This window comes from Dendrobates tinctorius, unplaced genomic scaffold (genome assembly GCF_039654945.1).
Source record: "Dendrobates tinctorius isolate UK_male_01 unplaced genomic scaffold, ASM3965494v1 ptg000138l, whole genome shotgun sequence".
Taxonomy (NCBI): domain Eukaryota; kingdom Metazoa; phylum Chordata; class Amphibia; order Anura; family Dendrobatidae; genus Dendrobates; species Dendrobates tinctorius.
This window is the reverse complement of record NW_027361806.1, coordinates 21,051,221-21,077,262: the sequence shown is the minus strand read 5'-3', so window position 1 is coordinate 21,077,262 and position 26,042 is coordinate 21,051,221. Positions and strand designations below refer to the sequence as shown.

Genomic DNA, 26,042 nt, shown 5'->3' with positions numbered 1-26,042 from the left:
AAGGTGGAAAATATGTCACCAAGATCCTGGGAAGGATAAAGCAACATTCATACTATATTTATTATAGCAGTCATATTCTTCTACGTAGGGACGGTATTATAGTAGTTACAGTGCCTTGCGAAAGTATTCGGCCCCCTGGAACTTTTCAACCTTTTCCCACATATCAGGCTTCAAACATAAAGATACCAAATGTAAATTTTTGGTGAAGAGAAGAATCAACAACAAGTGGGACACAATTGTGAATTTAAACAAAATTTATTGGTTATTTTAAATTTTTGTGGAAATTCAAAGACTGAAAAGTGGGGCGTGCAATATTATTCGGCCCCTTTACTTCCAGTGCAGCAAACTCACTCCAGAAGTTCATTGTGGATCTCTGAATGATCCAATGTTGTCCTAAACGACTAATGATGATAAATATAATCCACCTGTGTGTAATCAAGTCTCCGTATCAATGCACCTGCTCTGTGATAGTCTCAGGGTTCTGTTTGAAGCACAGAAAGCATCATGAAGACCAAGGAACACAACAGGCAGGTCCGTGATACTGTTGTGGAGAAGTTATAAAGCCGGATTTGGATACAAAATTATTTCCAAAACTTTAAACATCTCAAGGAGCACTGTGCAAGTGATCATACTGAAATGGAAGGAGTATCATACCACTGCAAATCTACCAAGTTATATTCTTGTACATAGGGGGCAGTATTATAGTAGTTATATTCTTGTATATAGGAGCAGTATTATAGTAGTTATATTCTTGTACTTAGGAGCAGTATTATAGTAGTTATATTCTTGTACATAGGGGCAGTATTATAGTAGTTATAGTCTTGTACATAGGAGCAGTATTATAGTAGTTATATTCTTGTACATAGGAGCAGTATTATAGTAGTTATATTCTTGTATATAGGAGCAGTATTATAGTAGTTATATTCTTGTACATAGGAGCAGTATTATAGTAGTTATATTCTTGTATATAGGAGCAGTATTATAGTAGTTATATTCTTGTATATAGGAGCAGTATTATAGTAGTTATATTCTTGTACATAGGAGCAGTATTATAGTAGTTATATTCTTGTATATAGGAGCAGTATTATAGTAGTTATATTCTTGTACATAGGAGCAGTATTATAGTAGTTATATTCTTGTATATAGGAGCAGTATTATAGTAGTTATATTCTTGTACATAGGGGCAGTATTATAGTAGTTATATTCTTGTACATAGGGGCAGTATTATAGTAGTTATATTCTTGTACATGGGGCAGTATTATAGTAGTTATATTCTTGTACATAGGGGACAGTATTATAGTAGGTATATTCTTGTACATAGGGGGCAGTATTATAGTAGTTATATTCTTGTATATAGGAGCAGTATTATATTAGTTATATTCTTGTATATAGGAGCAGTATTATATTAGTTATATTCTTGTATATAGGAGCAGTATTATAGTAGTTATATTCTTGTATATATGAGCAGTATTATAGTAGTTATATTCTTGTACATAGGAGTAGTATTATAGTAGTTATATTCTTGTATATAGGAGCAGTATTATAGTAGTTATATTCTTGTACATAGGAGCAGTATTATAGTAGTTATATTCTTGTACATAGGAGTAGTATTATAGTAGTTATATTCTTGTATATAGGAGCAGTATTATAGTAGTTATATTCTTGTATATAGGAGCAGTATTATAGTAGTTATATTCTTGTACATAGGAGCAGTATTATAGTAGTTATATTCTTGTACATAGGAGCAGTATTATAGTAGTTATATTCTTGTATATAGGAGCAGTATTATAGTAGTTATATTCTTGTACATAGGAGCAGTATTATAGTAGTTATATTCTTGTACATAGGAGCAGTATTATAGTAGTTATATTCTTGTACATAGGAGCAGTATTATAGTAGTTATATTCTTGTACATGGGGCAGTATTATAGTAGTTATATTCTTGTACATAGGGGGCAGTATTATAGTAGTTATATTCTTGTATATAGGGGGCAGTATTATAGTAGTTATATTCTTGTACATAGGGGGCAGTATTATAGTAGTTATATTCTTGTACATAGGGGCAGTATTATAGTAGTTATATTCTTGTACATAGGAGCAGTATTATAGTAGTTATATTCCTGTACATAGGGGGCAGTATTATAGTAGTTATATTCTTGTACATAGGGGCAGTATTATAGTAGTTATATTCTTGTACATAGGGGGCAGTATTATAGTAGTTATATTCTTGTATATAGGAGCAGTATTATAGTAGTTATATTTTTGTACATAGGAGCAGTATTATAGTAGTTATATTCTTGTACATAGGAGCAGTATTATAGTAGTTATATTCTTGTACATAGGGGCAGTATTATAGTAGTTATATTCTTGTACATAGGGGCAGTATTATAGTAGTTATATTCTTGTACATAGGAGCAGTATTATAGTAGTTATATTCTTGTATATAGGAGCAGTATTATAGTAGTTATATTCTTGTACATAGGAGCAGTATTATAGTAGTTATATTCTTGTATATAGGAGCAGTATTATAGTAGTTATATTCTTGTACATAGGAGCAGTATTATAGTAGTTATATTCTTGTATATAGGAGCAGTATTATAGTAGTTATATTCTTGTACATAGGGGCAGTATTATAGTAGTTATATTCTTGTACATAGGGGCAGTATTATAGTAGTTATATTCTTGTACATGGGGCAGTATTATAGTAGTTATATTCTTGTACATAGGGGACAGTATTATAGTAGGTATATTCTTGTACATAGGGGGCAGTATTATAGTAGTTATATTCTTGTATATAGGAGCAGTATTATAGTAGTTATATTCTTGTATATAGGAGCAGTATTATAGTAGTTATATTCTTGTATATAGGAGCAGTATTATAGTAGTTATATTCTTGTATATAGGAGCAGTATTATAGTAGTTATATTCTTGTACATAGGAGTAGTATTATAGTAGTTATATTCTTGTATATAGGAGCAGTATTATAGTAGTTATATTCTTGTACATAGGAGTAGTATTATAGTAGTTATATTCTTGTATATAGGAGCAGTATTATAGTAGTTATATTCTTGTATATAGGAGCAGTATTATAGTAGTTATATTCTTGTACATAGGAGCAGTATTATAGTAGTTATATTCTTGTACATAGGAGCAGTATTATAGTAGTTATATTCTTGTACATAGGAGCAGTATTATAGTAGTTATATTCTTGTACATGGGGCAGTATTATAGTAGTTATATTCTTGTACATAGGGGGCAGTATTATAGTAGTTATATTCTTGTATATAGGGGGCAGTATTATAGTAGTTATATTCTTGTACATAGGGGGCAGTATTATAGTAGTTATATTCTTGTACATAGGGGGCAGTATTATAGTAGTTATATTCTTGTACATAGGGGGCAGTATTATAGTAGTTATATTCTTGTACATAGGGGGCAGTATTATAGTAGTTATATTCTTGTACATAGGGGCAGTATTATAGTAGTTATATTCTTGTACATAGGAGCAGTATTATAGTAGTTATATTCCTGTACATAGGGGGCAGTATTATAGTAGTTATATTCTTGTACATAGGGGCAGTATTATAGTAGTTATATTCTTGTACATAGGGGGCAGTATTATAGTAGTTATATTCTTGTATATAGGAGCAGTATTATAGTAGTTATATTTTTGTACATAGGAGCAGTATTATAGTAGTTATATTCTTGTATATAGGAGCAGTATTATAGTAGTTATATTCTTGTACATAGGGGGCAGTATTATAGTAGTTATATTCTTGTACATAGGAGCAGTATTATAGTAGTTATATTCTTGTATATAGGGGGCAGTATTATAGTAGTTATATTCTTGTACATAGGAGCAGTATTATAGTAGTTATATTCCTGTACATAGGGGGCAGTATTATAGTAGTTATATTCTTGTACATAGGGGGCAGTATTATAGTAGTTATATTCTTGTACATAGGGGGCAGTATTATAGTAGTTATATTCTTGTACATAGGGGGCAGTATTATAGTAGTTATATTCTTGTACATAGGAGCAGTATTATAGTAGTTATATTCTTGTACATAGGGGGCAGTATTATAGTAGTTATAGTCTTGTACATAGGGGGCAGTATTATAGTAGTTATAGTCTTGTTGTGGCTTCATATTCACCACTAGGTGGCCATTGTTGTATCATGACCATTATTTTTCAGCAGTCTCTTCGCTTCTGCTTTATACCAGCACAATCCTCTTTTGTGTAGCGAGTTGTAAACATAATGCATTGGATTAACTGGATTTTGATTAAATATCAAAACTAGTGAGTGGAACCTCATTTAATAGACAGGATGCAGCTTTGTTAAACTTTTCTTTGTTGATGCATTGACCTGCCATTTACTTAATTGCAGGAGAATTAGGCTGTCTAAGAAACATTTAAACTGCCATAGAGATGCGTCGGTGGCGGCGGCTCTGTAGTCAGATGTGATGTGATAAGAGAGATGGTGCTGTAATTGGTTTATAGGCGCAGCGATGCATGCGGTGTCAGGGAGACAGCGGTCGTCCCCCAGGAGAGGAGAAGCCTATTTAAACATAATCTTATTTAAACATAAGGATCAGATAAAAATCCAAATATATTGGATTCATTGGATTTATATTGCCTAAAATCATCATCTGATGTTTCATGGAGAAAGAATAGGGGGGACAGCAAGTCATCTCTGCAACTAAAAAAACACCTGGATATTAAAAGCGATGAGATTGTGGAGGAAAGGCCTCTAATGTTGCACTGGGCCCAGCACAGCTCCAGTGTGAGAAGGAAGCAGCTCCAGGGAGAATATAAATTCTTTTTCTCCCGCATTTCTGAACAGGTCACATCTATATCCGCACGTAAACCCCGCTTTCATTACTCACAGTTTCCCTTTCAGTGTTACCTTGTATGCCGCCATATGGAGCGCGGTGAAGCCATTCTTCGTCAGCCTGGATGGTCGTAACCCTTTCAGCATCAGTGTCCTAACATGCGATTTATTACCTGCAGATAAAGCAGAGCCGAATCCACTAACAAGGGGTTTTTCAGCATTATGAATATCCACAGAGTCATGTAAGAAGCATCATATGTTGGTATTGGGGCCTATAAAGTTAAAGGGAAAGGATCTGGAGCGCCCGCCAGGGCCGTGGGGTAATCGGTACCGGACCGCTTCCTTAAAGGGACAGTATCACAGCGGCGGTGACCCGGTCCAAGGCCCTGGGCATCCAATACAAGGGGTATATTTACAAGGGATGAAATAAAGAGTTTATAGTAAAGAGTTTGTGACGCCATCTGTGGTATCTGGTCAGAGGCGACCAGCGCTGCAGTGCAGATCCTCTGGGACTGATGGTGATGATGCAGCAGAGTTGAAGTAGCTCTCCACAGGAAGAGTTTAGTCCCAGGGCAGATGAAAGATGATGAGGGAGAAGGTTATGTAGTGTGAAGCAAGGGATGTAGCGGTGCTGAGTAGGTGACGCAGGAAGAAGGTTGAAGACACAGATGAATGCAGTTCCAAAGCTTTACTCACAGTTCTGGTGCACACAGATGCCCGCTTGGTGCTACGTCTTCCGGGTGAGGGATCCAGCCAACCTCCAGACAGATAGAGGACACCTTTCCAGAACTCCCTGTCAGTATATGCCTTCCCTGGCCATCTCACAGTGCTGATTTCCACTTCTCTTCCTTCCCAGCACCTCACAGTCAGTGTCCCAGGCCAGCAGCCTCGGACCTTGTCGGATAACGTGCCAAATGCGTTTCCTTGATTCTATCTGGCTGCCTTTCTGGAGATGATAACTGTGGTAGTTAGCTGTGGCCCCTAAAGTTGCCACAGCTGTCGGCTTTCTAGCTGAGTCCTCTCCATGTCCACTCCACTAGATTAGGGGACGAAACCCTTCTGCGACCTGGATTTCCCCTACCTGACATCTGTCAGCGTGGAACGAGCCCCACGGGGAGCACTCTCCACTCGTGCTTCTGGGAATCTCTTTCCCCTTCAGGGAGCTTCGTTCAGTCCTTCTGTTCATACCAGTACTTCTTCGAGCAGCCCCTGTGACAGGGAGCTGCTGCACATGTCCTCTCCCTTCCTCCCCTAAGGGGAGACTGACTTACTTCCTTACTATTCTCCTGCTCTCACTCTCCAGCTCCACCCACCTTCTAACACCTCTTCCTAGCCAGCAGGGATTAAGGAGCACCTGCTACCCTAGTGTATGATGGATGCAGTGTTGTGTCAGAGCCAGGTCAAGTGTCTCCATCTTTACCTGAAAGGTGGGATACTACACCTCTGTGTGAGGTGCAGTACCTCTGTGGTGACTAGACCCTCAGGGGGGCCACAGCTCAGGCCATAAATACCTAACTCTACTTAAAGGGATATTACACTTTTTCCTCAATTTATTCTACGGCTGTCCAGCAGTGTTTTCTGGCTTGTGGCTCTCCAGCTGTTGCTAAACGACAAATGCGACCATGCGCCAACATCCTGCGGTCGTCATGTCCCGATGGGATTTGTAGTTTTCCAACAGCTCAAGAACCAACAATAGGGGAGCAGAGGTGAATAGATAAAGTAAGATCCACCATGTGATGCGCTGATTTCATTTCTTATATGGAAGTTGTGCATTTCATGTACTCACCGCCGCAGATGCAGCACAAGTGCAGGAGAGAGAGGCCGTTCTCTGTGCGATAGTTTAAATTGACTTTGCCAAAGGCTTCGTCTGAGCTGCAAAAAAAAGATTTCACAGCTGATCACACCGGCGTCATAAAAAGTAAAGTTCTGATGGGATTAAAGTGATTGACAGCACAATAATAATGGACAAGTGAACTGAAGAAAAATGCACATTTTACAGCTTCTACATGTGTTACTCCTACTCGTACAAGCACAGATGAAGCAGAGCTGAGATTGTTATTGATCAGTAAGGTCAATGAGAACTATGGAAACAGCCTAGAATGAACAATCTGCTGTCCTTAATGTACAAGAATATAACTACTATAATACTGCCCCCTATGTACAAGAATATAATTACTATAATACTGCTCCCTATGTACAAGAATATAATTACTATAATACTGCTCCCTATGTACAAGAATATAACTACTATAATACTGCTCCTATGTACAAGAATATAACTACTATAATACTGCCCCTATGTACAAGAATATAACTACTATAATACTGCTCCTATGTACAAGAATATAACTACTATAATACTGCCTCCTATGTACAAGAATATAACTACTATAATACTGCTCCTATGTACAAGAATACAGTCATATGTAAAAGTTTGGGCACCCCTATTAATGTTAACCTTTTTTCTTTATAACAATTTTGGTTTTTGCAACAGCTATTTCAGTTTCATATATCTAATAACTGATGGACTCAGTTATATTTCTGGATTCAAATGAGGTTTATTGTACTAACAGAAAATGTGCAATCTGCATTTAAACAAAATTTGACCGGTGCAAAAGTATGGGCACCCTTATCATTTTCTTGATTTGAACACTCCTAACTACTTTTTACTGACTTCCTGAAGCACTAAATTGGTTTTGTAACCTCATTGAGCTTTGAACTTCATAGCCAGGTGTATCAAATCATGAGAAAAGGTATTTAAAGTGGCCACTTGCAAGTAGTTCTCCTATTTGATTCTCCTATGAAGAGTGGCATCATGGGCTCCTCAAAACAACTCTCAAATGATCTGAAAACAAAGATTATTCAACATAGCTTTTCAGGGGAAGGATACAAAAAGTTGTCTCAGAGATTTAACCAGTCAGTTTCCACTGTGAGGAACATAGTAAGGAAATGGAAGAACACAGGTACAGTTCTTGTTAAGCCCAGAAGTGGCAGGCCAAGAAAAATATCAGAAAGGCAGAGAAGAAGAATGGTGAGAACAGTCAAGGACAATCCACAGACCACCTCCAAAGACCGGCAGCATCATCTCGCTGCAGATGGTGTCACTGTGCATCGGTCAACAATACAGCGCACTTTGCACAAGGAGAAGCTGTATGGGAGAGTGATGCGAAAGAAGCCGTTTCTGCAAGCACGCCACAAACAGAGTCGCCTGAGGTCTGCAAAAGCACATTTGGACAAGCCAGTTACATTTTGGAAGAAGGTCCTGTGGACTGATGAAACAAAGATTGAGTTGTTTGGTCATACAAAAAGGCGTTATGCATGTGCTGTATTGTTGACCGATGCACAGTGACACCATCTGCAGCAAGATGATGCTGCAGGTCTTTGGAGGTGGTCTGTGGATTGTCCTTAACTGTTCTCACCATTCTTCTTCTCTGCCTTTCTGATATTTTTCTTGGCCTGCCACTTCTGGGCTTAACAAGAACTGTACCTGTGGTCTTCCATTTCCTTACTATGTTCCTCACAGTGGAAACTGACAGGTTAAATCTCTGAGACAACTTTTTGTATCCTTCCCCTGAAAAGCAATGTTGAATAATCTTTGTTTTCAGATCATTTGAGAGTTGTTTTGAGGAGCCCATGATGCCACTCTTCATAGGAGAATCAAATAGGAGAACTACTTGCAAGTGGCCACTTTAAATACCTTTTCTCATGATTTGATACACCTGGCTATGAAGTTCAAAGCTCAATGAGGTTACAAAACCAATTTAGTGCTTCAGGAAGTCAGTAAAAAGTAGTTAGGAGTGTTCAAATCAAGAAAATGATAAGGGTGCCCATACTTTTGCACCGGTCATATTTTGTTTAAATGCAGATTGCACATTTTCTGTTAGTACAATAAACCTCATTTGAATCCAGAAATATAACTGAGTCCATCAGTTATTAGATATATGAAACTGAAATACCTGTTGCAAAAACCAAAATTGTTATAAAGAAAAAAGGTTAACATTAATAGGGGTGCCCAAACTTTTACATATGACTGTATAACTACTATAATACTGCCCCTATGTACAAGAATATAACTACTATAATACTGCCCCAATGTACAAGAATATAACTACTATAATACTGCCCCAATGTACAAGAATATAACTACTATAATACTGCCCCCTATGTACAAGAATATAACTACTATAATACTGCCCCTATGTACAAGAATATAACTACTATAATACTGCCCCTATGTACAAGAATATAACTACTATAATACTGCCCCTATGTACAAGAATATAACTACTATAATACTGCCCCTATGTACAAGAATATAACTACTATAATACTGCCCCTATGTACAAGAATATAACTACTATAATACTGCCTATATGTGCAAGAATATAACTACTATAATACTGCCTATATGTACAAGAATATAACTACTATAATACTGCTCCTATGTACAAGAATATAACAACTATAATACTGCCCCTATGTACAAGAATATAACTACTATAATACTGCCCCTATGTACAAGAATATAACTACTATAATACTGCCTATATGTACAAGAATATAACTACTATAATACTGCTCCTATGTACAAGAATATAACTACTATAATACTGCCCCTATGTACAAGAATATAACTACTATAATACTGCCCCTATGTACAAGAATATAACTACTATAATACTGCCCCTATGTACAAGAATATAACTACTATAATACTGCCCCTATGTACAAGAATATAACTACTATAATACTGCCCCTATGTACAAGAATATAACTACTATAATACCGCTCCTATGTACAAGAATATAACTACTATAATACTGCCCCTATGTACAAGAATATAACTACTATAATACTGCCCCTATGTACAAGAATATAACTACTATAATACTGCCCCTATGTACAAGAATATAACTACTATAATACTGCCTATATGTACAAGAATATAACTGCTATAATACTGCTCCTATGTACAAAAATATAACTACTATAATACTGCCACTATGTGCAAGACTATTGTGATGAACAGCACGGCCGGTGCCACCAATACGCCACGATCCCACCACTGACACGGGTTTGTCAGCGGGCGGAGGGACGCAACGCACTGCCAGCACACGGCTATCACAGGCACAGTGGGGGCTTATCTTAGTTATCCCACCGCTGACACCGTGTGACCAACACACAGCAAGCTAATCTTGCTCTAACAATTTACCGCAGGGGGGTATTTTGGATGCCCCACCACTGCTAACAACCTTCCAAGAACTGCGGGGATTTAAGGATATCCCACTTTCTCAGTTCCACTTTGGAACTCGCAGCTCTCCGGCGCCCCCCTTACCCTCAGGTCAGTCAGGGAACTGCACCTAGGATAATTAGTCGCCGGACGGGCTGCTTGTTGTGCACGACCAATAAGACTACTGCAGTAAGGGAATTATCAATGCTGTGGCCTCAACCACTCATCCGGCAATATAAGACCCTTCCGGACTGCCAACCAGCCTAACCAATTGCACACACCACGCTGCCACCAGCCACGCTTTACTTAATCAGGGAGTTAATTAAGAGGGTCCGTGGCAAACCCCCAAATTAGTAGCAATTATCTAAAAAAGGCGCACAGTTCGTTTCTTAGAGCATGGAGACAGAGCTAATAGATTTTATCATTTATTCCCAAAAGGCCAGTAATTACATAGATAAAAGTTGCTATAAAGTTGAGACATAAAATATGTACAATACAAATATATGAAAACAACAAGGATTAAAAGGCAGAGTAACACTTACATGTGCTTAGGCGGTATTAGGCAGACCATGTGGCTGGGGGATGCGCCGCTTAGCCAAACGTCCCCACTCATCTGGGGTTCTTATCAGCTCAGACTCTGCAGCTCCAAATGACTGGAATTTGGTAAGGAATACTTTATAGCCTAGGGTCTGTGACTTCACGAAATGGGCGGTCTGGTGAGGTCCAATCCCCCTTTCTCTAAGTTATGATTTGGCTACAAAACTTAGAATAACTATATCTAAACGAGAAAAGCCCGTACCAACACACATAGGGCATCATTGTTTGTGATTTATCGGATAGAATCCAACAACATCAAGCATGCAATAATTAAGACACTCCATTTGAGAGCAATCCATATCTCAGTTTCTGGAGGGATTAGGATCATGAAAATTAGAAGTGGTAAGCTGGTTTCATTGCCTACGCAGTGATATGATTATTATATCTCTGAGGGGTATGGTTTTTGCAATATGACTTGTTTTAATACTTCCCATATACTGGCATCCAGCCTTGTGGACAGAACAAAGAGATCTTTTCCCTTTAGCTGTGTAGGGGGGGGGGAAGGAGAAGGCTTCGAGAGGAAATGCCCAGTATCAGGCTTCAGATGCAGGCAGAGAGCTGTACACACACACACACAGTTGCTAGGGGGGGCAAAATGAGGGGGCTGCAAGAGCTGACAGGCTACTTTCTCATAGAATGAAGGATTCTAGAAGGTTACAGAAAGCATCATACTTTATAGACATTTTGCATTACAACTATAACTACGATAATACTGCTCCTATGTACAAGAATATAACTTCTATAATACTGCCCCTATATACAAGAATATAACTACTATATTACTGCCCCTATGTACAAGAATATAACTACTATAATGCTGCCACTATGTACAAGAATATAACTACTATATTACTGCCCCTATGTACAAGAATATAACTACTATAATACTGCCCCTATATACAAGAATATAACTACTATATTACTGCCCCTATGTACAAGAATATAACTACTATAATACTGCCCCCTATGTACATGAATATAACTACTATAATACTGCCCCCTATGTACAAGAATATAACTACTATAATACTGCTCCTATGTACAAGAATATAACCACTATAATACTGCTCCCTATGTACAAGTATATAACTACTATAATAGTGCTCCTTATGTACAAGTATATAACTACTATAATAGTGCTCCTATGTACAAGAATATAACTACAATAATACTGCTCCTATGTACAAGAATATAACTACTATAATACTGCTCCTATGTACAAGAATATAACCACTATAATACTGCTCCTATGTAGAAGAATATAACTACTATAATACTGCCCCTATGTACAAGAATACAACTACTATAATACTACCCCTATGTACAAGAATATAATTACTATAATACTGCCCCTATGTACAAGAATATAACTACTATAATACTGCCCCTATGTACAAGAATATAACTACTATAATACTGCCCCTATGTACAAGAATATAATTACTATAATACTGCCCCTATGTACAAGAATATAACTACTATAATACTGCCCCTATGTACAAGAATATAACTACTATAATACTGCCCCTATGTACAAGAATATAACTACTATAATACTGCCCCTATGTACAGGAATATAACTACTATAATACTGCCCCATGTACAAGAATATAACCACTATAATACTGCTCCCTATGTACAAGAATATAACTACTATAATAGTGCTCCTATGTACAAGAATATAACTACTATAATACTGCTCCTATGTACAAGAATATAACTACTATAATACTGCCCCCATGTACAAGAATATACTGTAACCACTATAATACTGCCCCTATGTACAAGAATATAACTACTATAATACTGAACCTATGTACAAGAATATAACTACTATAATACTGCCCCCATGTACAAGAATATACTGTAACCACTATAATAAAGCACCTATGTACAAGAATATAACTACTATAATACTGCTCCTATGTACAAGAATATAACCACTATAATACTGCCCCTATGTACAAGAATATAACTACTATAATACTGCCCCTATGTACAAGAATATAACTACTATAATACTGCTCCTATGTACAAGAATATAACTACTATAATACTGCTCCTATGTACAAGAATATAACCACTATAATACTGCCTGGAGAAAAATGTGTAACTGTATTATTATTTTTATTTAGCAGGTATAAATTAGGCATTCTATGTTTACCTGTGTATTCACTTCCCGTCCCACATGTGGCACTCACTCCCTGCATCAGTCGGCAGCTGCCATCTCCAAAACCAGGCAGTCAAAATTTGATGAATTAATCATTTATTGCATCTGAGTATTTGATCTATCTACATCTAATTGCAGAATGTGCGTTAAACAGGAGGTTCAGGATGAACATTGTAGTTCCACATACATTAGAGGTTAGAAAACTTCAGCTTTTTCAATTAAGAAAATTATTGTTACCCTGTACACACACAGTTTCTGGAATTGCGGCAAGTTTTAGTTGCAATGCCATACCTGGCCTTTGGACAGGAGTGGCGCTGTTTCTTGATATTAACCCTGTAAATTAGAAAAACTAGACGGACGGCGCTGTCTCCATGACTTTAAGCTACTTCATGTTATTGTATTAAAGATAATGCAAGTTGTGAACAATAAAAGTTGCAGTATCTGCGAGACATTGTGCGGAGAATTCATGGTGAACTTTTAATAAATTTCTTTGCAATATTTATCTGCTTGCCAAGAAGGATTGTTTAGATAATGTTAAGCCACAATCTGCATCAGCGCTAATGGAAATAATATCTCACTGACATAATTACAGTGTAATTAACCATGACATTCCGCAAATCACTCCTCGCACATCGCCCCGCGCTTGTAAATTCTGTGCAGAAAAGACAAATACAAGCAATAAATAATCAATTTGCCAAATCTCTAGACTTATGTTTATTTGTGTTCTTAGACAATCACCTTATTTCTGCCAGAAACATAATTACTGAAAGCTGAGAGCAAAGGTTCATATACAGATCACAAATAGAAACATGAAAGTGCAGTCGCTGTGTACATACATACATTACTGATCCTGAGTTACCTCCTGTATTATACTCCAGAGCTGCACTCACTATTCTGCTGGTGCAGTCACTGTGTACATACATACATTACTGATCCTGAGTTACCTCCTGTATTATACCCCAGAGCTGCACTCACTATTCTGCTGGTGGAGTCACTGTGTACACACATTACACTACATTACTGATCCTGAGTTACCTCCTGTAGTATACCCCAGAGCTGCACTCACTATTCTGCTGGTGCAGTCACTGTGTACACACATTACATTACATTACTGATCCTGAGTTACCTCCTGTAGTATACCCCAGAGCTGCACTCACTATTCTGCTGGTGCAGTCACTGTGTACATACATTACATTACTGATCCTGAGTTACACTCTGTATTATACTCCAGAGCTGCACTCGCTATTCTGCTGGTGCAGTCACTGTACATACATTACTGATCCTGAGTTACATCCTGTATTATACTCCAGAGCTGCACTCACTATTCTGCTGGTGCAGTCACTGTGTACACACATTACATTACTGATCCTGAGTTACATCCAGTATTATACCCCAGAGCTGAACTCACTATTCTGCTGGTGCAGTCACTGTGTACAAACATTACTGATCCTGAGTTACATCGGGTATTATATTCCAGAGCTGCACTCACTATTCTGCTGGTGCAGTCACTGTGTACATACATTACATTACTGATCCTGAGTTACATCCTGTATTATATCCCAGAGCTGCACTCACTATTCTGCTGCTGCAGTCACTGTGTTCATACATTACATTATTGATCCTGAGTTACATCCTGTATTTTACCCCAGAGCTGCACTCACTATTCTGCTGGTGCAGTCACTGTGTACATACATTACATTACTGATCCTGAGTTACATCCTGTATTACACCCCAGAGCTGCACTCACTATTCTGCTGGTGCAGTCACTGTGTACATACATTACTGATCCTGAGTTACATCCTGTATTATACTTGTCATGACAGCAAGCAGGAGGCATGCAGTTGCCACCAAATTGTGACGAACGGCGCGGCCGGTGCCACCAAAACGTCACGATCCCACCACTGGCACCAGTAGGTCAGCGGATGGAGGGAGGCGACGCACTGCCGGCACACGGCTATCACAGGTACAGTGGGGGCTTATCTTAGTTATCCCGCCACTGGCACCATGTGACAAAAACACAGCAAGCTAATCTTGCTCTAACAATTTACCGCAGGGGGGGTATTTTGGATGCCCCACCACTCCTAACAACCTTCCAAGAACTGCGGGGATTTATGGACATCCCACTTTCTCAGTTCCACTTAGGAACTCGCAGGTCTCCGGCGCCCTCCTTACCCTCAGGTCAGTCAGGGAACTGCACCTAGGATAATTAGTCGCCGGACGGGCTGCTTGTTGTGCACGGGCAATTAGACTACTGCAGTAAGGGAATTATCAATGCTGTGGCCTCAACCACTCATTCAGCAATATAAGACCCTTCTGTACTGCCAGCTAGCCTCGCCAGCCGCGCACACCACGCTGCCACCAGCCACGCTTTACTTAATCACAGAGTTAATTAAGAGGGTCCGTGACAAACCCCAAATTAGTAGCGATTATCTAAAAAAGGCGCATAGTTCGTTTCTTAGAGCATGGAATCAAACTGATAATTTTACGATTTATTCCCCAAAGTCGAGCAGTGATTACAAATACAAAAGTTGTAATAAATTGAGACATTAAATATGTACAGTTGCAAATATGAAAACAACATGGATTAAAAAGCAGAAAGTAACACTTACATGTGCCTAGGTGGTATCAGGCAGACCATGCGGCTCGGGGGATGGGCAGCAGCCAAACATCCCAAGACATGGGATAGGTCTGTTTAGCATCAGAACTCCAGCTTAACTGGCTGGAATATGGTAGGGAATACCTATAGCCTAGGGTCTGTGACCTCACGAAATGGGCGGTCTGGAGAGGTCCAACCTCCCTCTCTCCAAGTTATGATTTAACTAAAAAGTTATGATAACCATATCTTAATGGGGGAAGCTCGTATGAACTCACCAAGGGTATCATGTTTCCCAGTGTAACGAACCCAACAAGAAAACATCAAGAATGCACTAGATAGGACACTCCATTTTGGAGCAATCCCTATCTCAATTTCTGGAAGTCCGAGAATCGTGAAACTTAGGGGTTTAGAAAGCTGGCTTCGTGCCCTTTGCAGAAATATGAGTTTCATATCTCTGTCACAAGCGAAGTGCGTGCTAGGGTTCTTTTAATATTTCCTATACCTGTATTCAAGCTTCATGGTTGCAGAACAAAGCAATGCTTCCCTTGCAGGGGGGAGGTCTGCGAGAGGAAATGGACGGTTTCAGGTTTCACAGAGCTGCACACAGGAAGACACCGGTGTGTGTGTTGTGAGGGAAGAGGGGGGTTGCAGCTACATGACAGGCTCGTCTCCTCAGTGTGTAGCAATGGGAGATTTCTAGAAGGTTCTAGAAATATCATACTTTACTTTAACATACAGATCTTACAGACATTTTACATTACAATACTCCAGCGCTGCACTCACTATTCTGCTGGTGCAGTCACTGTGCACATACATTACATTACTGATCCTGAGTTACATCCTGTATTATACCCCACAGCTGCACTCACTATTCTGCTGGTGCAGTCACTGTGTACATACATTACTGATCCTGAGTTACCTCCTGTATTATACCCCAGAGCTGCACTCACTATTCTGCTGGTGCAGTCACTGTGTACATACATTACTGATCCTGAGTTGCCTCCTGTATTATACTCCAGAGCAGCACTCACTATTCTGCTGGTACAGTCACTGTGTACATACATTACATTACTGATCCTGAGTTACATCCTGTATTATACTCCAGAGCTGCACTCACTATTCTGCTGGTGCAGTCTTTGTGTACATACATTACATTACTGATCCTGAGTTACATCCTGTATTATACTCCAGAGCTGCACTCTCTATGCTGCTGGTGCAGTCACTGTGTACATTACTGATCCTGAGTTACATCCTGTATTATACTCCAGAGCTGCACTCACTATTCTGCTGGTGCAGTCACTGTGTACATACATTACATTACTGATCCTGAGTTACATCCTGTATTATACTCCAGAGCTGCACTCACTATTCTGCTGGTGCAGTCACTGTGTACATACATTACATTACTGATCCTGAATTACATCCTGTATTATACCCCAGAGCTGCACTCTCTCTTCTGCTGGTGCAGTCACTGTGTACATTACATTACTGGGCAAAAGAAGAAAGACGCGCACTCTTGCTGTGGAGGAGATAGGTGCTGACTGTACGTGGAGGGTCCACAAACAGTAGTCAGTAGATAAACAGTCGCACTCAAGTGTGGATTAATCTAGCAAAAAATCTAGATTTTTTGCTAGATTAATCCACACTTGAGTGCGACTGTTTATCTACTGACTACATTACATTACTGATCCTGAGTTATATCCTGTATTATACTCCAGAGCTGCACTCACTATTCTGCTGGTGCAGTCTTTGTGTACATACATTACATTACTGATCCTGAGTTACATCCTGTATTATACCCCAGAGCTGCACTCTCTATTCTGCTGGTGCAGTCACTGTGTACATTACTGATCCTGAGTTACATCCTGTATTATACTCCAGAGCAGCACTCACTATTCTGCTGGTGCAGTCACTATGTACATACATTACATTACTGATCCTGAGTTACATCCTGTATTATACTCCAGAGCTGCACTCACTATTCTGCTGGTGCAGTCACTGTGTACATACATTACATTACTGATCCTGAGTTACATCCTGTATTATACTCCAGAGCAGCACTCACTATTCTGCTGGTGCAGTCACTTACTGATCCTGAGTTACATCCTGTATTATACTCCAGAGCTGCACTCACTATTCTGCTGGTGCAGTCACTGTGTACATACATTACATTACTGATCCTGAGTTACATCCTGTATTATACTCCAGAGCTGCACTCACTATTCTGCTGGTGCAGTCACTGTGTACATACATTACATTACTGATCCTGAATTACATCCTGTATTATACCCCAGAGCTGCACTCTCTCTTCTGCTGGTGCAGTCACTGTGTACATTACATTACTGGGCAAAAGAAGAAAGACGCGCACTCTTGCTGTGGAGGAGATAGGTGCTGACTGTACGTGGAGGGTCCACAAACAGTAGTCAGTAGATAAACAGTCACACTCAAGTGTGGATTAATCTAGCAAAAAATCTAGATTTTTTGCTAGATTAATCCACACTTGAGTGCGACTGTTTATCTACTGACTACATTACATTACTGATCCTGAGTTATATCCTGTATTATACTCCAGAGCTGCACTCACTATTCTGCTGGTGCAGTCTTTGTGTACATACATTACATTACTGATCCTGAGTTACATCCTGTATTATACCCCAGAGCTGCACTCTCTATTCTGCTGGTGCAGTCACTGTGTACATTACTGATCCTGAGTTACATCCTGTATTATACTCCAGAGCAGCACTCACTATTCTGCTGGTGCAGTCACTATGTACATACATTACATTACTGATCCTGAGTTACATCCTGTATTATACTCCAGAGCTGCACTCACTATTCTGCTGGTGCAGTCACTGTGTACATACATTACATTACTGATCCTGAGTTACATCCTGTATTATACTCCAGAGCAGCACTCACTATTCTGCTGGTGCAGTCACTTACTGATCCTGAGTTACATCCTGTATTATACTCCAGAGCTGCACTCACTATTCTGCTGGTGCAGTCACTGTGTACATACATTACATTACTGATCCTGAGTTACATCTTGTATTATACTCCAGAGCGGCACTCACTATTCTGCTGGTGCTCTCTGTATATACACCCCTGAGCTGTCCACTCTGCATACAGAACCCAGACCTACCCCAATACTGATAAAGTGCATAGAAGGAAGTCCGCTCACCTGTAGTGACTCAAAGTGCAGGAGAAGTTTTGTCCTGACCAGATGTGAGGCAAGAGAGAAGAAAATTGGGGATGTTTCCAGCCCTAGTTAAAATGGTTCTTTTAATGAAAAAAAAAAAAAAAACAGAATAAGGCTATGTGCCCACGTAGCGTTTTAAACCGGACACTCAAAAGCGGACTCCTTCCCAGAAACCGCACGTTTTTTTTTGCGCGTTTTTGCAGCGATTTTCACGTGTGAAATTCAAGCACTTTCCAAGCGATTTGACAAAGATCGCACAGATCGAAACGCGTAAAGCCGGTCCCATGTGTATTAGTAGCATTCCTGGAGAGATATTTTGGCATTTGGCAGTCTTTTATTGAAAATGAATAAAGCAAGTCGAAGTGTTTTTAACGCAGCTGGAACTACAAATCTTTTTTGCGATTTGAAGCATCGCTTGGAAAGTGATTGACAGGTTGTCACCAGGTGACCAGGTTTTTACTATTGAGGCGGCCTATGCAGCATCAATAGTAAAAGATAAAATGTTAAAAATGATAAAAAAATAAAAAAATCGGGGTATATTTACCTTCCGACGTCCCGCACAGCCTCAGCGACGCTCCCGTTCCCAGCGATGCCTTGCGAAACCTGTGATGACGTAGTCTCGCGTTGCTATAGTGATCTCGCGAGACCGCTAGAGTAACGCGAGACTACGTCATCACAGGACCTTGCTGCAAGGCATTACTGGGAACGCTGAGGCCCGGGAAGGCTGCGCGTGACGTCGGAAGGTAAATATACCCCGATTTTTTATTCTTTTTTTACAAGGGTATGGTACCCAGGGCCTGGAGGACAGTCTTCTGTCCTCCACACCGTGGGTACCATCCACACATGAGACACTTAACTTTGCGCATGGTGGGCATAGCCACATGCGGGAAGTAAGCGATTCTCATGCATTCCTATGGGTGCGGAATCACGGCAATTCTTTGTGATTCCGCAAAAAGAATGAGCATGCTGCGTTTTTTTCCGCGATGCGATTCTGCTGCAGAAAAAAGCGCAGCATTAGCACAGCATGTGCGTAATGCCATAGGAATGCATGGGGTGCGTTCTGTACGAGTTTTTTAAATGTTTTCGCAGCGTTTTCGCGCCAAAAATCGCGGAAAAAACGCTTAAAAATCGCATTGTGGGCACACAGCCTTAGTCTTACCGGTAAATCGGTTTCTAGGAACCTTCCATGCCCGCTGTCTTGGGGTCATATTCGACACTGAACTTTCCTTTACTCCGTACATCCGATCACTCAGTCGCTCTTGTCACCTGCATCTTAAAAACATCTCCAGAATCCGACCTTTTTTCACCTTTGAAACTGCTAAGACTCTTACTGTCGCTCTTATTCATTCTCGTCTGGACTACTGCAACTCTCTTCTGATCGGTCTCCCTCTTACCAAACTTTCTCCTCTCCAATCCATCTTGAATGCGGCAGCCAGGGTCATATTTCTGTCCAGCCGCTTCACCGATGCCTCCATCTTGTGCCAGTCATTACACTGGCTACCTATTCGCTACAGGATCCAGTATAAACTCATCTCTCTCACCCACAAAGCTCTCCACTGTTCTGCACCGCCTTATATCTCCTCTCTCATCTCTGTCTATCGCCCTACACGTGCCCTCCGTTCTACAAATGACCTAAGACTAACATCCCCCGTAATCCGAACCTCGCACCTCCGTCTCCAAGACTTCTCTCGTGCTGCTCCAGCTCTCTGGAATGCACTTCCCCAGACGATCAGACTGATACCTAGCCCTGACCTATTCAAGCGCGCTTTGAAAACCCATCTCTTCAAACAAGCCTACCACATCAACTACTCAGCAAGCTAACTTTGCCCTGTTCCCTCCTTCCAAATATTATTCTGAATCTGCACCCTACTATTCATCTGTCTCCACACCCTTCATGCACATGATATCTGCACTTGATACTTGTCTATTGCACTTAAACACACGGGCTGATGACCGGATCATGCAGCTTTATATGAAAATCCCTATCATAATTGCCAGACCTGAATTAACAAGCATTTCTCACCTACTGTGTCCCCCCATTTCCTTGTAGATTGTAAGCTTGCGAGCAGGGACCTCACTCCTAATGTCACTGTTTGAATTGTCTTAACTTGTATTGAATTTATTGTCTGTACATGTCCCCGCTTAATTGTAAAGTGCTGCGGAATATGTTGGCGCTATATAAATAAAAAAAATTATTATTATTATTATTCCACGACAGCCATATCGGAGGATGTCTCCCCGCCCTAATGAGGGACAGGAAATGCACAAGAGGTTAAATAACCCTCCCCTTCCTGCTACCTCCAGTGTTTTTTCTGGACATACTAGCATGTGTAGTTACCACCAAGGTGAAGGAATCATCCAATAAGAGTATGAGATAGGGAGGGAAATTAGTGCTGTGGTGGAAGGTTCCTAGAAACCGAATTACCGGTAAGACTAATTCTATTTTCTCTAGTCACCTTCCACGACAGCCATATCGGAGAAATGCCAACAACTAATTTCTTAGGGAGGGACAACATTCTGCAGAACATATCTGCCAAACGTTAAATCCCTGTTGAAAGTTAGTGTATAGTGTCTGGTGAATGTATGTACAGACGACCAGGTGGCGGCTCTGCATATCTGCTCAGAATATGCGTCCCCTCTTCCTGCCCATGATGTTGATACTGACGAGTAGAGTGGGCTTTCAGAGATGTAGGAGGAGGAACGTTCTGTGACGAGTAGGTGAGGCTGATAGCTTGCCTGATCCAATTCGTGATTGTAATTTTTGCCGCCTTTTTGCCTTTATTCCGACCGGAAATTTGAATAAATAAAATCTGGTCCATCCTCCAACTCTCCGTCTGCTGGAGGTAGAAGAGAACTACTCTACAGACGTCGAGGGTGTGAAAGGCTTCTTCTTTCGTGTTGGAGGGGTTTGTACAGAAGGAAGGTAATACAATGTCCTGGAACCTATGAAAGTTTGAGACTACCTTAGGCATAAAGGAGGGATTTAACCTTAGGAAGATGCTATCTTCCGTGATGGTCAAGTATGGCTCCTGTATTGAAAGGGCCTGTAATTCTCCTATGCGCCTTGCAGTAGTAATTGCTACCAAAAACACAGTTTTCAGTGTTAAGTTTTCCAGAGCCGTGGAAGACAGTGGCTCAAATGGTTCCCTGGTCAAGCCTTTGAGAACTAGGTTCAAGTCCCAAGGAGAAACTGACTACAGAGTCTGGGACGGATTCTAGTTGCTGAGGTTATGAATCACTTGATCCATCGATGGCTTGCCAGATCTTCATTGTAAAATGAACTAAGAGCTGACACCTGTACCTTTAGTGTACTAGGAGTGAGCCCTAGAACTAAGCCGTCTTGAAGAAATTCTAAGATCTGTGTGATATTAGGATGGAAGGGGTCCAGGGCACTCATCAAGATGAGAACATCTTCCAAACCTTCCCGCAAATGGCGTTAGTCATGCTCAGCCTAGAATGGCCGGTGGCCCTGTAGAGTTTGGATCACCTCCTCGGAAAGGCCTAAAGCCATTAGAATTCCGGCTCCAGTAGCCAGGCCGCAAGGTTCATTCTGATCGGGTCTGGGTGCAGTAGAGGGTCTTAGTAAAGGAGACTGGCCCTCTAGGGGCAGAAGTATTGGGCCTTTCTGAGCCATATTCCGTAGGGCTCCGTACCAGCATTTCCCTGGCCACAAGGGAGCCACTAGGATTGTAGCAACTTGTTCTGTCCGTATCTTCTGCAGTGTTCTCGCTACCGTGGGAATCGGAGGGAAGGTGTAAGCCAGATTGAACTGCCACGGATGGGAGAAGGCATCTACTCCCCACGCTCCGTCAGTGGGACTAAGGGAAAAAAGTTTCCACCTTCACGTTTTGACCGCTGGCAAAAAGGGTCCACAACAGGATTTCCCCACCTTGACACCAGAGGCAAAAATACTGTTTGGTCTAGGCTCCATTCCCCGGAATAAACGTCCTTCCTGCTGAGGAAGTTCGCCTGCTGATATGGACAACAGACGTTTCTCTGCCCAAGAAAAATTTCTTGCAGCTACCAATTTTTTGGTTGAAGAATTTCGTGCCTCCTTGGTGTCGGATCTAGGACACTGTAGTCGCATTGTCTGGGCAGACACGTACATGATGATCTGGACAAGGGTTGATGCTGCTTTCAATGCTTCCTCCACAGTTTTCAGTTCTCTCACATTTGAGGAGCTGGCTCTGATGTCTGGGGGCCATACCCCCTGGAAGTGTGATTTCTCCACTATAGCACCCCAGACTCTCTGACTGGCGTCTGTGGTGACAATTTTCAGGTAGAGCTGATCCCAGCTGACGCCCCACTGGAGGTTCTGGTAGTCCAGCCACCATAGGAGAGATGCCTTCACATGACCAGGAAGAGGGGTTCTCTTGGTCAGAGTATTCCGATACTTCTTCGAACACCGGAGTACATAGGACCGAAGGAACCGAGTATGGGCTTGAGCCCAGGAAACAGTTTGGACGCACGCTGTAAGCGAACCTAGGATGGACATTGAGTCTCAGGGTTGGTGCTCTCTGGTCTCCAAACCTGGAGGACCTCTGAACAAGGTCGAGTTGTCATTCCCTGGGTAAGAAAGATGTTCGCCTTCCTGAGTCCAGGAGTATCCCTAAGAACTTCTCCCTGACGAAGGAAGGTGGTCTGATTTCTCCAGGTTGGGGATCCAACTCAAGGACTGTAAAATCTCCAGGGACTTTCCTACGTCCTGGTTCAGGCGAGACATGGATGGAGCCGTTATTAGAAGGTCGTCTAGGTATGGGACAAAGCAAATCCCCTGCTGGCAAATGAAGATCATTGCCTCTGCCGTTATCTTGGTAAACACTCGAGGGGCTGATGACACCCCAAACAGCAGGACATTAAACTGGTAGTGGTTGACCCAGGGACCCTGGAAAACCGCAAATCTGAGGAATTCCCTGTGGTCTGGATGAATTGGGACATGATAGTAAGCGTCCCTCAGGTCTATTGTGGCCAACACCCAATTTGTCCTATGAGGGGGATTGCCGACTTTACTGACTCCATCCTGAATCATCTGTACTTTACCACTTGGTTCAAGGGTTTTAAGTTTATTATAACCCTGCTTTCCTGAGGGTTTTACAATTACGAAGAGGCGAGAGTAGTGGCCTCTGCCTATCTCCTGTCGATTTGCCCGCTGGTCTCCCATTCTGGTCCCGGACCTACTTCAAGCTGCTTAGCAATTGACACCTGACGGATTTTTGGAGGTACGCCTGCAAGGACGTCACTCTTAGGCATTGAGGTGGAGGACTCTCGAACCTCAATCTCAGTCCATCGTGAAAGGTGCGAATAACCCATTGGTTTGAGGTTATGGATTGTAACAAGCTATGAAATTCAAGGGTCGGCCCCCGACCGGAGAAGCATGAATTCTGGGAGGACTGGTCACAGGGAGGGAGATGAAAAAATCGTTTCCTAGGTTCCGAAAGAGACTTCTTTTTATCAGTGGCTTTCTCTAGGATATCATCCAGAGCTGGGCCACATAATAATTTCCCTGAAAGGGAAACGTATAGACGTTTGACAAAGTCTCCTCCCCAAGCTTTCAGCCACAGAGTTGGAGAGGTAAATGCATGACCCGTGACCTGCGATTGCAGGCTGCTCTCCCATTCGGGTCCCGACCCAGGCTCAAGCTGCTTAGCAGCTGCCACCTGACTAACCTAGAAGGGCCGGTTGGCACCACAGATTTTGCTGCTACCCGGACGGACATAGCGGAAGCATCTGCTAGGAACCCTGTCGCTTTTGTAATAGGGAAAGAGAGTCAAGGGTTTCTTCCCTGGAGGTCCCCTGAGTGAGGTGATCCTCCGGCGTACGCCACCAGCAGACAGGGACCCGGCTACACATGTAGAGGCTATATTGGCCTTAAGCAGGTTGTGGAGGCGTCCCAGGATTTCCTGAGCAAGCTTGCCTTTGAGAGGTGTGTGGCGCCCCTGAGGCTCAGTCGCCACAGAGGTACTGCACCTTCTCCTAAGGTGTAGTGCCCCACCATCCAGGTAAGGTGGGAACTCCTTGCCACGCTCCAACACCTGCATCCCACACACAGGATAGTTCAGCAGGACCACATTGTAGCTTAGGCTCAGGGTGTAGCAGAGCACCTTTCGTGGGATCCTGCTTCGTAACACGAGATGTGCTGGGAGGTGGGTGGAGTTAGTATAAAAAGAAGGGGAAAGAGAGAATTACAGGTCAGTCCCTTAGGGGGACAGTCTGACAGAAGGTCAGTCGGGAAGGAAGCCACTCAGACAGGAGTGAGGGTCCCTGGAAGAAGGGATGGAGGAAGGAGTGCTGCAGCTGCCTCAGTGACCTGAGCCAGCTGGCACGGGAAAGGAAAGAGAAGGAGAGACGTGGAACTGTAACCTGCATTTCCATAAGAGAGAGAAAGACAAGCACGGAACGAAGGAGAGAGAGAACAGAGAGGAGAAGTGGGTTGGATAGGAACCCTGCCTATAGGTTCTCAGCGCACGGCCGGGGCCCGGTCCCCGAGGTTATACGGACACTTATGGTTCTGCAGCAGACACCGGTGGAGTAGTTGGCTGTAAATGCACTACTCCCATCAAACACTTGGGACACTACAGCAAACTGATAGAGAGCCGGGATTCAGGACAAGGGAGTCCCCGAAGCAGGCTACAGCTGTCTGTCCTACAAGTGAGAGTTGTTTGGAACATCTGACAGGAGGAACTTCAGATAACCACGGTGCTGGAGCTCTTCATGCTAAAAGGCGCAATAAAGGAGTCGTTCAGGAAGGCACATGTTGGCGGGGTGCTGGCGGGGAGAGTCCTATCTTGTCTGGAGGTTGGCTGGGCCTCTGCCCCGGAGGACACGGTACCGAAGCAGGCACCTGTGTGCACTACGAACTGTGAGTAAAGCTTTGAAACTGCAAGCTCTGGTGTCCTCCATTCATTCCCGCATCAGCACCGCCACATTGGGGTATTAACATCTACACCGTTCGGTGCCTCTACTCATCCATCGCACCTATACACTGCCCTGGGACTACAGCTCTACCTGTTGGGAGCTATACCACCTTTGCTGCATCACACCATCAGTCCCAGTGGATCTGCAAGCAGCGTTGGCTTACCATCTTACTTGCCAAACACCACTGGTGGCGTCACGAACTTTCCATATAAATTACACTACAAACATCACCGCCACTGATATTGGGCGCCCAGGGCCACGGACCGGGTCACCGCTGCTGTGACACGCATCATCCCCCTGACACCGGCCCGGTGCCAAGTACCCCACAGCCCTGGGTGAAGCACGGGGGCAACCCAGTTTCCCTTAAATGGAAGAGCAGCTCTCCTGCACGTCTACTTTAGGGACTTCCCATAAGGAGCCATCTCCGTCCAAGGGAAAAACAGATTCCTCAATTCTGAGGTGACACTAAGTCTCTCGGGAGGGGCGCATTACCAGCCGTGAATGG

The 26,042-nt window shown here is 41.9% G+C and overlaps 1 protein-coding gene across 3 annotated transcripts in view; it reads right to left on the bottom strand.

Annotated features, from left to right (window-relative positions):
• Nucleotides 1–26,042, bottom strand: part of TNNI3K (TNNI3 interacting kinase) — a 217,588-nt gene that overhangs the window by 142,705 nt on the left and 48,841 nt on the right. For all 3 annotated transcript variants that reach the window (XM_073544789.1, XM_073544790.1, XM_073544791.1), the window contains exons 4-5: nt 6,617–6,702; nt 4,906–5,003 (exon numbers count right to left, since the gene is read on the bottom strand). In XM_073544789.1, the coding sequence (XP_073400890.1) occupies nt 4,906–5,003; nt 6,617–6,702 (184 nt within the window). The remainder of the gene's footprint in view (nt 1–4,905; nt 5,004–6,616; nt 6,703–26,042) is intronic.